Below are 12,926 nucleotides of genomic sequence, written 5' to 3'. Positions count from 1 at the left end.
ACTAAGATCTGGAATGCCCCGTGGCCAAAACAAATTTTTTAAACTAGGGCCATGACCTAGTTTCAGGTAGAAAAATCTGTCAGTGCTTTTTTTTCCCCCTTAAAACACTGCTTACTCTCCTCTCTTTAAAAAAATTTTAAATTGACTGTGTTTAAATTTGATGAACTATTCTTACTGGATAGGAAATCCAGACTACATAGTCCACAGCCTCATTAGAATGAGTGAAAAGTGGCCCAGCTAGTCCATTACATTCTTTTTAGAAAATCACACACAATTAACAAGTACAGGTTTGTTATCCTGTGTTAACACCCTGAGGAGCTAAAAACCAGCCAATAACCCAGCCTCTGTCCCTCAAGTCCTAGGCAAAACCACCAGTGGACTACACTGGCCCAAAATATGAGTTCTTGACTTGCATTTAAAATTAACTTCAAAAAATAAATAAAATAAAAAAATAAACTTCAAAAAATAAACTCGGACACAATTTAGGAGTCACTTCACAAAAGTCTTAGGTCTAGAGGGCTGTTAGTTATCACCTACCCAATTCCTTCCATATAAGAAACTAAGAACTAAAGAGGGCAAATGGCTCACCTGGGTTTCCTGAGCCTTGCCCCCACCCCCACTTGCCCCTCATTTTTAAAAATAACCTTTTCTTTTTTTGAATTAGGTAAAGTTTATTTGGATAGGGGTTAGAGAACCAGGGTATAATAGTCTGAATGATGCCCCCCCCCCAAGTTATCCATGACCTAATCCCTCAAACCTGTGAATATTACTTTATGTGGCAAAAGATGTGATTTAAAGATGTGAAAGGAGATATTTATCCCGGATTATCAGGTGGGCCTTAATTGCAATCATGCGTATCTTTTTAAGAGCGGCAGGAGTTCTGAGACAGACACAGAAAGAAGGCAATGTCAAGACTGAGCAGGGAGAGATGACGCCATAAGCCAAGGAACACTGACAACCACCAGAAGCTGGAAAGGCAAGAAAGGAACTCTCCCCTAGGCCTCCAGAATGGGCTCAACACCTTGATTGTAGACTTCTGGGCTCCAGATTTGTGAGAGAATAAATTCCTGTTGTTTGAAGCCACCAGGTTTGTGGTAATTGCAGCCACAAGAAACTAAGACACAGGAAATAAAATTTTAAAAATCATAAACCGGACATACATAAAACCAATTACTGATGCAAAAAGAATTGTGCTTTAAATGATCCAAAGAATGCCTAAACCCTTTAATCTTTCATTTCAAAGGATAAGTTGAGGCAATCACAGGATGCAATTTACCGAAAAGCATGGCAGATCTGAGAAGACAAATTCACAAAGGTCTAATATTTACATAGCTTCTAACAAGAACAGTGTAGGCTTTCCCCCAAACATGCTAGCTGGTAGAGCTCCCGGACAGACTAAACATAGGCAACAGTTGTCACTGTGGGTGTTCCGCCAACACAAGTGTAAAGTTGTCATCAGAAATGAATATGTGGCTTCGAGTGGCTTACAGAAATCCAACAAATCTGCGTCCTGGACTCTGCACAAGCCAACTCTTCTCAGGATGACCTGGACTCCTTCCCATTAGTACAATGATCAGCTAAAGCCATCCTCTACAAGGAAGGAAGGAGAATCAAAGTTTATGTCAGGGAAAAAAACTGCCTAGAGTCCAAGTTCATCAGTAACAACGTGTAAATATCAGCCCTACTGAGTCAGTTGTAAGTGATATCTCACACTGTAATTTATTGTTTTTTAAATCAACATCCAGAGCATTCAGTCCCAATTTCATGTAAGGTGAAAGGAAATTAAAATAAACCAAGTAAAAGGACAAGAAAAAATGCTTTACCAGGGGATGTTAAATGGGCTATTTCAATAAGATATATAAATCATGCTATGTGGTTAAATAAAATTCTTCAATAAAAGCAAAAAATACTAGTCTTCCTCAGAAACCTTTGTACCCTGGACACCTTTCTCTCTTTTCCAGAGGTACTGTCAAGGGCTCTAAAAATCACCAGAACTTTTCCAGATAATATAAAAATCCAGTCACTTCAGAGGTATGTTCTTTCTTTCTCTTTCCCCAGTTATCATTCTGCTCACTTCCTACCCAGATAGAAGCTTCTACATACTGGATTTTAGACAAACCAGTGAAGATGTGTTATTTTTCCTTTTAGTGAATAATCACTTTATGTTTGGATGCAATAGTATGCCTCTAAATTCTAAGCACAAGTGCCTGAATTTAATTTTTGTAACACAGGTTCAGCATTTTATATCGTTAACAGAGTGGTACAAGTTAACAACCAAACCAGGTTCTCCAAAGGCAAGAAATGAAAGTCTAAACTTAGAATTTTCAATGTGATAAGTCTCAGAATTTCAATGAAAAATTACCCACCAAAATTTCCCCACCAGAAAGAAATGTTTATCAGACCTATTAACTATAACACTGTGAGAGAACTTACAATAAAACAAGCAACTTTTCTTTGCACACCACAGTAAACCAAAAAGTCTAGGTTCAAGTTCTGAAATTCTTCAAATTAAAATATACCATTAAAAACATCAAATAAGGGATCACTGATTAATTTGTTTATAGACCCAAGGAGCTGGGGCTGGAGATGAGCGGAATCTACTCAGAGAGTAATCTAGGGTGGCATGATTTGGTTACCTATTCTTCAGGTCAGTATTTCTTTCCCCCAAAGTATGGGTCTCTACACAGCTGAAAAATCAGCTCAGCAGAAATCGACCTGTGTTTTTAAGAAAATGAAATAGAGTACTACAAATGAGAAAATGTCAGAGTGCTCTGCATATTTATTTGCATAATGAAACTTTAACTCAGATGAGAATGTAAGATGCATCTGAAGCAAAGTCTACCTTCTTCAAAAACATATTTGCCATTATTTTAGGAAGACAAACAAACGCAAGATGCAATCAATGTTTAAATTGCAAGAAATGGTAAAAACCTTAATGAAATTTTCCTTTTATCCAATCACTGATCACACCATATATATATCTGAAGAGAGAATCATAAAGATTTAGTGACCCATTTACCAAAGGACACTTCCTCAGCACTTCACCCATCTTCTCCCTCTAAATAAAATTTTGACCAGATAATCGACTCTACCATCTGTCATTTCAGATCAATGGTTTTCAAGTGGAGACTTTGCACCCCTCCCTCCCAGGACATCTGGTGACATTTTGATTGTCACAAGTGGGGGTGTAGGGGAGGTGAGATGCATTTATCAGCCTCAAAATGTCAATAGTGCTGAGGTTGAGGAACCCTGTAGTAGTTCAAGATTGTGTTCCTTTCAAACCTAAATAAGTTAGGGACAGATATCCTTAATCTATATCACTTTAGTTCTTATAAACTAAGTAGCTGCATTATTAGCATAACTACGAACAGCTTATAAATAAATACGAAATAGGTTTTCCTTCTGCAAGTGCCAAAGAACATGAAAATCTCGCTGCTGTTCACGATAAGCTCGGCTAAAATCATCTTCCTTTTGCACAATGTCAGCAGTCTCTACTTATAACAGTACCTCATATGTATTTGAACCTATTACAGTATTTAAACATTTTCCCCTCGACACTAAATAAATCAGTAAATAATAGCAGTATATCAGATTCTGTTACTTGCATGCGTAATCCCCTATAATAAACTTGGGTGCTCAAAAAAAATAAATAAATAATAGCAGTATAAACTCTGATACAGTCAACATGTAATGAAAATTTGTTTTACTAAAATATATTGGACTGAGTAGAATGGGCATTACCAACAGGATATGGACTGCATATAAAATATTTTGAAGGAAATAAAATCAAAAGGCAAAAAATAACCCAGGTGATGGATGAGTCCTCCTGTCTCCAATACACTAAGTATCATCCTCCTCAAGCAACTTCCTTTTTATCCAAATCCAGATATCCTTAAAGGAACAGCAGAAAGAGCTTAGGAAATCTGTAATGGTGTAAAGAGACATACATGGAGAGAAAAGTTCCACAGAGAGGAGCCTAAGATAAAGGCACTGGGGATACGGACAATGCTTGCAAAGCGCTTAGCATAATGCATAGCAGGTAGTAAGTACTCAAAAAAAGTTACCTTTTAAAAATTTGTATTTTAAACCGAGGATCACCTTAGCTTTTAACGGAAAAATAGCACTTTTTTGAGGTGTAAAGAGTAAGGGGGTGTTGAGAAGTACTCGCTTATAACTGAAAACACAAAAACAATTGGCTTTTAAATTTAACTTTAATCACAAATTATTATCCCTCCAAAGATTTAAAAGCTGGAGATCCGACCAGTCTCTATCCTACTGTATCCCTAGAGGTAACACACTTCGGTATGTAGCTTTCCAAAACTTTTCCTATAGATATACAAATCTCTTTGTCCGCGGAAATATGCATTACTACTGTTATGTTGATTTTTCTTGGGTACCTTTCCACAACAATACAAAGAGATTTATCCCACTCGTTCTAACATTTCAAGTCGGTCTTCCTAAAGAAGCGAGTTCTCAAAGTCCAAAGACCTCCCTTGTTCCCCCCCCAAAACTTAAACAGTGCTAGATGGTGGGATGTACCGATGTGGGGAAATAAAAGCCAAACTCGAGGCATACAGGAGCAAACTTACAGCTTCCCTACCAGAGAAGTGTGTGGCCTGGAGGCCCAAAGGCTTCGTTCAAGTCTTTGTGGATAAAATACCCACCCACACACGCCACCGCAGGCAGTGACTCCCCAACCAAGTATCCCCGAATCTAAGACCTCCTCTTCTGCAGCGCTGATTGGACGGCCAGCCCGAGCGCTTTCCGCAGGCTGTCCGCCTACCGGCTCCAGATTGCGCCCATCCATCTAACCGCCCAAGTCCCGCATCCCCCACTGGAGTTCAAACCGCTGCCTCTTGGAGGAGCCCAACCTACCGCGCGCTTCGTGCTCACTGGCTCTGTGAGCGGCTGCTCAGGAGGAGAAAGCCCGCCTCCCACATACCAATGGCCCAAGGACCGGTCAGTCGGCAGCTAAAGGCAGACCCAATTGGCCTATACACTCGCCAGTCAAACTCTTCGGCTGCAAAGCTCCACAGAACCTACGGGGATAAAACATCCCGCCCCTGTTCTTCCATTGGCTGGGTGGACCCACCGCTCCCCCCTTCACGAGCCCCCACCCCGCGGTCCATTCATTTCACACAATAATGGGGCCAGCTGGAGTCGGTTCAAGACCTCGTATGCGTAGGCAAGACTGTCGCCACTTACCCGGGATAGAGACCGATCACTCACGCTAACGTTTCCCCTGTTCCTCTGTGGTAAGGCCGCACCACAAGCCACCGCCGCCGCCGCCTTCTGCGCAACGCCAACCGCCCGCCAAAACGGATCCTTCCCTGCGCCTGCGCGACCAATCCTAGGAGTGGACCCTTTCCCCGCCCATTACGCCTGCGCAAAAAGCGGCCCAGCTCCCGCCACTACGCAGGCGCTTGAGGTTCGCGGCTGTCTCCTGCCCGCCATTTCACGTGTTCCAAGCGCCAAGCGGAACTTCTTAATGCGCCTGCGTAAACTCGCCATTTTACTACACATGCGCTCAGCAGGCAGTCGTTGCCCGACCCCCCCCCCAAAATTGTGACATGCTAACTACTTTCCTGATACATAGTATTAATCGTGGTTTGCCAGATGAGCTTCATATAAAATTCGGGGCGTAAAGGATTAAAAAGTTATTTAAATACCCAAAGTACATTCAAACATGAATGACTGGTTGACTAGCCAATCAGACTAGTTAAGAATAATATTACTCCGGAGCCAATAGACCCCGAGGGGTGGAGACTGCGTAGAACGCCCAAACGGATGACGTTACACAGCAATGCAGTACCAGAGACCAATGGTAGGGGGAAGCTGTTTCAAATGTCCAATCAGAGCTACTCAGGGGCGGAGTCTACCAATGCCGAAAGCGAGGAGGCGGGATAAAAAAGCGAGGCCGAAGGTAGGCTGGCAGATGCGCTGGATAGGTTACTCCTTTCTGCCCGTGGACACCGCCGAGTAAGCATCGTTGACGTCTCCCCCCTCCACTGCCGTCATGTCCAAGTCAGAGGTGAGTAAGACGCTCTCTCCCGCTAAATTTTCTTTCTCTCGCTTTCTTGAGCTCAGTAGGGTGCGGCCTGGTTTGGCTGCTTGCCGCAGCCCGTTCAGCGGTTCTTCGGTCGCTGCCTGGGCCTACCCCTCCCTAAGTTGAGGTCGCCATTTTGTTCTCCTCGCCATGAGGCTGTCGTGCTGCTACTGTTCGCTATCACGCCGGGCTCGGTCTTCCTTGGAAAACTTTTAAGCACATTCAGTCTGTTTTTTACCTTGTCTCAGTGGGCGACTTTTTTAAAGAGCAGTTATAGTCCGATATTTGCGATGTAGTCCTTCCTCCCAGTCCTTTTGTTGCGCCTGCGTCGAAGGGAGAGTAAGGGACGCATGCGCTCGGCCGTTTTCAGCCCACCCAGCCCCCAACGTACCGCCTCCCCCTATGGGGAGAAGCACGTGGCTTGCTGCGACCCGAGGGAACAATAAGTGCTTCGTACGTTGCCATCTAGCTTTCGTTTTGCTTCTTGGAACTGAAAGGTGCTTTGCGTTATAGCCCCCCTTAATCGCTTTTTTCCCCCTACTCCTAGTCTCCCAAAGAGCCCGAACAGCTGCGGAAGCTCTTCATCGGAGGTTTGAGCTTTGAAACAACCGATGAGAGTCTGAGGAGCCATTTTGAGCAATGGGGAACGCTCACAGACTGTGTGGTAAGACTTGAAGGAGACAAAGGGGTCGTAGGACTAGTTGATTTCCTTGGCGTAGCTTGCTGTAAGTTACTGTCTGAAAGCTAATGGGATTACAGTTGTAAGTAAGGTGTGGCTCTAACTGATTTGAAAGTGCCCAACTGATTTACTTTAGGTGGTTAGTGGGAAATTGAAGGCTTTCAGGTAAAGAGTTGGTATAAAGTTTCCTCTTGTCTTTCTCGAAGTAGAAAAGGTAGTCGTTTCTGCGATCTTACTTACCACCTATTAAATATTTAAGGTAATGAGGGATCCAAACACGAAGCGCTCCAGAGGCTTCGGGTTTGTCACCTATGCCACTGTGGAGGAGGTGGATGCGGCCATGAATGCAAGGCCACACAAGGTGGATGGAAGAGTTGTGGAACCAAAGAGGGCCGTCTCAAGAGAAGTGAGTGATTTTTTTTTTTTCCCCCCGACCATTAGTCATTTGGAAGTGTGCCACTAGGGGGACTTAGCATTTCGGGGTGTAACAGACTTAACATTTTTAACTTGGGGATGGGTTTTGCAAATACAAGTAAAGTTAACTTAATGTTTTTGGTGTTAGGATTCTCAAAGACCTGGTGCCCACTTAACTGTGAAAAAGATTTTTGTCGGTGGCATTAAAGAAGACACTGAGGAACATCACTTAAGAGATTATTTTGAACAGTATGGGAAAATTGAAGTGATTGAAATCATGACTGACCGAGGCAGTGGCAAAAAGAGAGGCTTTGCTTTCGTAACCTTTGATGACCATGACTCCGTAGACAAGATTGTCAGTAAGTATTAGGTGGCTGGCACTTGCCAAGGGTTCTGAAATCCCTGCTGTAATCTAAACCCTGAAATGGTGTTCTCTTTATCTTCAAAATTTTTTAGTTCAGAAGTACCATACTGTGAATGGCCACAACTGTGAAGTAAGGAAAGCCCTATCTAAGCAAGAGATGGCTAGTGCTTCATCGAGTCAGAGAGGTGTGTTTGTTACTTACTTAACCCTTAAACATAATTTTGAGTAATCCAACTTGTATAGCCTAACACTTAAACCTGTTTCTTCAGGTCGAAGTGGTTCTGGAAACTTTGGTGGTGGTCGTGGAGGTGGTTTTGGTGGGAATGACAACTTTGGTCGTGGAGGAAACTTCAGTGGTCGAGGTATGTATGGTTATAGTTTACTAATAAGAGTTAATATTAATAGTAAGTTATAATTACCCCCAGATGACTTGTTTGAAATTAAATTTTAATTCAAATGTTCTGGCTTCTCACTAACCAGTAGTTAGTCTTACATATGGAAATAATTTACTAATTTAATGCTTTATAAAATTTAGACTTAGAAGGGGATAATTTGTATGCAGTCCACATACTTCAAACCTGGTTTTTGAATTCCACTTTTTTCCAGGTGGCTTTGGTGGCAGCCGCGGTGGTGGTGGATATGGTGGCAGTGGGGATGGCTATAATGGATTTGGTAATGATGGTAAGTTTTGTATGTTTTCTAAGGAACCACAGGTAGAAAGTTTTGGTAACCTTTAGAATAGGCTAGTAGAGACTAAAACTCTAGTGCATGATAAGCTCAACTCTGACCTAATAATAGCATGTTATGAGATGTTGTGAGCAGGCCTTTAGCCACCATGCTTGCACAGAATTTGATTGTTGAATACTTTTGTCTTATTGAGAAGAATTGTATCCTTGTAGGTGGTTATGGAGGAGGCGGCCCTGGTTACTCTGGAGGAAGCAGAGGCTATGGAAGTGGTGGACAGGGTTATGGAAACCAGGGCAGTGGCTATGGCGGGAGTGGCAGCTATGACAGCTATAACAACGGAGGAGGCGGAGGCGGCTTTGGCGGTGGTAGTGGTAGGTATCCAGTGATCCAAGTACTTGGTGCAATAGCTAGATTAGCCTTTTAGAGTTTATCTATATGGAAACTTGACGCTCTTAAAGCATTGTGTGTTACGCTGCATGGTACTTTTTTAATGGGCTTGTAATGCTACCTCCTCCTAGCTTTAAGCTGGGGCCGCCTCACTCCCAAATAGATGGATAAGTGGATAGTGGTGTTTTCAACTGGAATTAGGTTAGCTTCCAGCAGGATTTAACTATTGGGATCTTAGGCACTTAGTTGATGTATCCAGCATGTGTTTGCTGTGCCCCATATGGGTAAAGGCCTTGAAGGCAAGAGAACAGACTGTTGACTATACCATGGTGAGTCAGGTAAACTTTTTTTAAATTATTGGATTATTCAACTGAATGCCTGGCCCAGAAAGGATGAAATACAAAGATAGTTTGGGAGCAAGGCAGATCAAGCAACATTTTTCACTCTGAACACTAGAGTTTTATCATACCATTTTCCCCGAGTAACAAATAAAGGCCCTCTTTTCCATCCTTAGGAAGCAATTTTGGAGGTGGTGGAAGCTACAATGATTTTGGCAATTACAACAATCAATCTTCAAATTTTGGACCCATGAAAGGAGGGAACTTTGGAGGCAGAAGCTCTGGCCCCTATGGCGGTGGAGGCCAATACTTTGCCAAACCACGAAACCAAGGTATGGTATATATGCGGTATTGGAGGGCTAAACTGTTACCGTTGAGGAAGACGTTAGATCTTTAGGCAGTGCAGATGTAGAAAGTGAAAAACTGACAATTTTAGATCTTGAGGAGATTTTAAATGACTGGTAACTTGTAGTTGAGTTGGGAAAATCATGTGAGCCCAAACTTGTGAATTTGAACTTACATATATAATACCAATATATATAAGCCCCAAATATGAAAGCATTACTGTTACTGTTGGTACTTCTAATGCTTAAGGGGACAAATTTGTTCTTAGGTGGCTATGGCGGTTCCAGCAGCAGCAGTAGCTATGGCAGCGGCAGAAGGTTTTAATTACTGCCAGGTAAGTGAACACCTTTTTTTGTTTTCACTTAATTTTCTTGTAATTAATAATGAACCCAGTAACCCTAATGTAGCTGAGCAGTGCAACATAGTTAACATTATAATTACAGTAAAATTGTGGATATTAAGTTAATATTCAGATCAGCAAAATTTGTGGGAAACAACTTGCTATTGGATTGTAGCCTTGAGTCTTAATATGTTTAGATTAACAACTTTATTCCATATTGTTCAACAGGAAACAAAGCTTAGCAGGAGAGGAGAGCCAGAGAAGTGACAGGGAAGCTACAGGTTACAACAGATTTGTGAACTCAGCCAAGCACAGTGGTGGCAGGGCCTAGCTGCTACAAAGAAGACATGTTTTAGACAATACTCATGTGTATGGGCAAAAAAAACTCGAGGACTGTATTTGTGACTAATTGTATAACAGGTTATTTTAGTTTCTGTTTTGTGGAAAGTGTAAAGCATTCCAACAAAGGGTTTTAATGTAGATTTTTTTTTTTTTTTTTTTTTTTTTGCACCCATGCTGTTGATTGCTAAATGTAATAGTCTGATCATGACGCTGAATAAATGTGTCTTTTTTTAAACGTGCTGTGTAAAGTTAGTCTACTCTGAAGCCATTTTGGTAAATTACCCCAACAGTGTGAAGTTAGAATTCCTTCAGGGTGATGCCAGGTTCCATTTGAAATTGATTTACAACCTGCTTTGGTGGAGAAGCTATTGTCTTCAGAAACCGTGGTGTAGTTGAACTGACAGTTACTGTGTTGTGACCTGGAGTTCACCTTTAAAAGGGTCACCCAAGCAAAGTCACGGAATTTTTTTGGTTATTAATATTATGATTGTTGGCACATCCTATGCAATATATCTAAATTGAATTATGGTACCAGATAAAGTTACAGATGGGAATGAAGCTTGTGTATCATCCATTATCATGTGTAATCAATAAACGATTTAATACCCTCTTGAATGGAATGACAACTGTATGGATTTGGGACTGGCAGAGCTTTGGACCTTCCCTACCCGCTACCCCTGATAATGTTGAATGCTTTTTATCACAAGTCAAGTTCAAAACTCTGCCAGAGAATAGAAACCAGCTGCTGGCTAATGCCACCCCATAAATCCACAAGATAGAAGTTTTGGGGAGACCTTTTTAAACTGACCAGTACCAGTAAGAATTTTACTCTTAACACAAAAACAGGCTTACATTAAAGGAAAACTGCAGTTTTTGTGGTGGGGTGGGTCTTAATGTAGGTTTCTGGATTGACCACACTAGTAGTTCTCTGTATGAAGATAAAAATTAATGTGATAAGGAACCAAATTATCTACTTAAATTCATGCTAACTGCAGTTTTCCTTTAAACGTGGTACAAGAGCACACAACCATCCTAAAATGTTGATTGTATAGAAAATGATTTCTAAAGCTTTATAACAGTTTACTTAATATCCAATCATTGTTATTTGTATATAGCTTCCTTTGAGCCCTCCCTTTGGTGCCCTCAATTTCAGTGCCATTGTACCTAGTAGCATAGAGATTTGTTTATTACTAGGACTGTGTATTCCATCCCGTGGGTGTGTTACTTGGAAGTTTGGGGAGGGGTTGGGTGGGAGGTGGGTGGGTGTTGGAGGTGGGTGGGAAAGCATGGGATAATAGTTCCATGGGCTTGATACTGGCTGAGTTTGCAATGGCAGGTGGAACCTTAACTATTGAGGGAGTTTGCAGATACCTCAGGATTCGTGACAATGCCTTTAAAGATCCAGGAGAGATGTTCAGCTACTAGGAACTGCTAGCAAGTATAGCGCGAATGGCTCCGAGCTCAGACACTCTACAGCTGAGAGTAGACACTTGTGGTATGTGGAGTACAGATAAGCCAGGGGCAGGCCACGGCACCTCCATGAAAGCTAGGAGGGAGTGAAGTTTCAGTGACCATCGCAAGGAAGGAGGCAGACAAGAGTAAGGCACACCTGACTCTTAGGACTAGCAGTCAGAACCAGGAGAAAAGGTTTTATTGCTATGCTGGTAGGTAAGAACAGATTTTACTTACATCCATATAGCTCTCTAAAATCCAGCTTTCTCTTATATTTTCTTTAATATATTGAGCCAAAACTAGTCCAGTTAAGCTGAACTTGGTTTTTCTGGAAATGAATTGCTTTAAATTGATACCCTACTTTTGGTGGCTCCCAATTGAAGGAAGTGAGCACTTTAATTACTTCTATTGTGATATATTTTTACCCTTTAATTTCTGTATTTCCTACTTTCCTTTGACCTATTTACTTAAAACAATGGCTCAAAGTAATGCATTAGAATCTTCCCCAAAGTGGTGGCGGGAGGGTGGGTGGACCATTAGTGGGGGGTGGGAGGTTTAGCCTGAGATGGACCTTGTCTCTGAAGAAAGCTAGTTCTAAAGGCTGTTTACTTTTCTAGGGAGGAGTGTGCTACTACAGGCTTATCAACTCTTAAAAAAACACAGAAACTCCGGTTCAAGCTCATGGCTAAAAGGTAAGTTTTCATGAAGTAACAGTTGCTTAGTATTCCCAAGGTAAAATGGCAGGCTGTGCCTCAGAACCAAAAAAAAGATCTCAGAATTTGGCCTTTTGTCTAATAGACACTGTGAAAGCAATTGGATTCTCAGTAAAGATAATGGACGTAATTGTAGAATCTTTCACCTGATTATGTAAATACTTTTTTCTTCTTTTTGCAGGACCATCCTTACAAGGACCTTTATCTGAGCCACTGTGCTTCATTTACATTATTACTGCTATGCAGTAGTCATTAGCTGCTGTGCAGCTTGAATTAATCATTCGATTTTGTGAATGGGCTTTTTAAAAATAAAATACATTTAACTTGGTTTCATTTCTTGTTTTCTTTGTCTCCCTTTGATATTTATGGTAAATAACTTGCTATTGCATGTTCTTTAGCAGATGAAGTTTGAGGACAGGAAATAACAGGAGTTAATGGCAAACCAGAATTTTATCCTCATTCCTTACCAATGTTTCCCTGTAGTCACTGTAGCTATTTAAAGAATACTGCGATATAAATGCTTTAGGCAAAGCTGCATGTTAATTCAGGTGGTGAGGGACTGGGTTTGTTGGAAGTGATTCTAACGCTATATATCACTATTGTTTGTCCCATCAGCATGTGTGGTTTAGTGAAGTCAGAAACTGGTTTACTTTCACTGCAGGAATAAATCTTGACCCATTTAGAAGCAGGCTGTTCACTATTGCTCCTGTTGAACATGTCTGTTTTGTAGCTTTCCTGGCAAAGGAAAATCAAATTGTAGTAAAGGCCAACAGGTGCTGTTGAATCAAAATTACAAGTAAGAATCTCCATTTATTAAAT

General features: G+C 41.5%; 2 protein-coding genes across 8 annotated transcripts in view; one reads left to right on the top strand and one right to left on the bottom strand.

Moving 5' to 3' along the window:
• The window catches only part of CBX5 (chromobox 5), a 34,302-nt gene extending 28,955 nt beyond the window's left edge, over positions 1 to 5,347 (bottom strand). For 2 of the 3 annotated variants that reach the window (XM_057701738.1, XM_057701742.1), the window contains exon 1: positions 5,206 to 5,347. The gene's annotated coding sequence lies outside the window, so the exon portion shown is untranslated. Of the gene's footprint in view, positions 1 to 1,488; positions 1,591 to 5,205 lie in introns of all 3 variants that reach the window. The other variant, XM_057701740.1, reaches the window with a different exon arrangement.
• Positions 5,348 to 5,911: 564 nt separating this feature from the next.
• HNRNPA1 (heterogeneous nuclear ribonucleoprotein A1) lies at positions 5,912 to 12,430 on the top strand. Of its 5 annotated transcripts, XR_009048480.1 has the most exons (12): positions 5,912 to 6,031; positions 6,594 to 6,710; positions 6,985 to 7,131; positions 7,288 to 7,498; positions 7,596 to 7,688; positions 7,773 to 7,865; positions 8,110 to 8,184; positions 8,403 to 8,561; positions 9,092 to 9,247; positions 9,529 to 9,594; positions 12,012 to 12,086; positions 12,289 to 12,430. XR_009048480.1 is itself a non-coding variant. In XM_057703101.1 (11 exons), exons 1-10 carry the CDS (start codon positions 6,017 to 6,019, stop codon positions 9,582 to 9,584), a joined length of 1,122 nt encoding a protein of 373 aa, XP_057559084.1. In that variant the 5' UTR covers positions 5,912 to 6,016; the 3' UTR covers positions 9,585 to 9,594; positions 12,012 to 12,282. The 5 variants fall into 5 exon arrangements, 2 of the variants coding, with proteins under 2 accessions (XP_057559084.1, XP_057559083.1); XR_009048481.1 differs by lacking the exon at positions 8,110 to 8,184; XR_009048482.1 differs by lacking the exon at positions 8,403 to 8,561.
• Positions 12,431 to 12,926: the final 496 nt, after the last annotated feature.

Source organism: Hippopotamus amphibius, chromosome 12, assembly GCF_030028045.1.
Source record: "Hippopotamus amphibius kiboko isolate mHipAmp2 chromosome 12, mHipAmp2.hap2, whole genome shotgun sequence".
In the NCBI taxonomy this organism is placed as follows: Eukaryota; Metazoa; Chordata; class Mammalia; order Artiodactyla; family Hippopotamidae; genus Hippopotamus; species Hippopotamus amphibius.
This window is presented reverse-complemented; position numbering and strand designations above follow the sequence as displayed.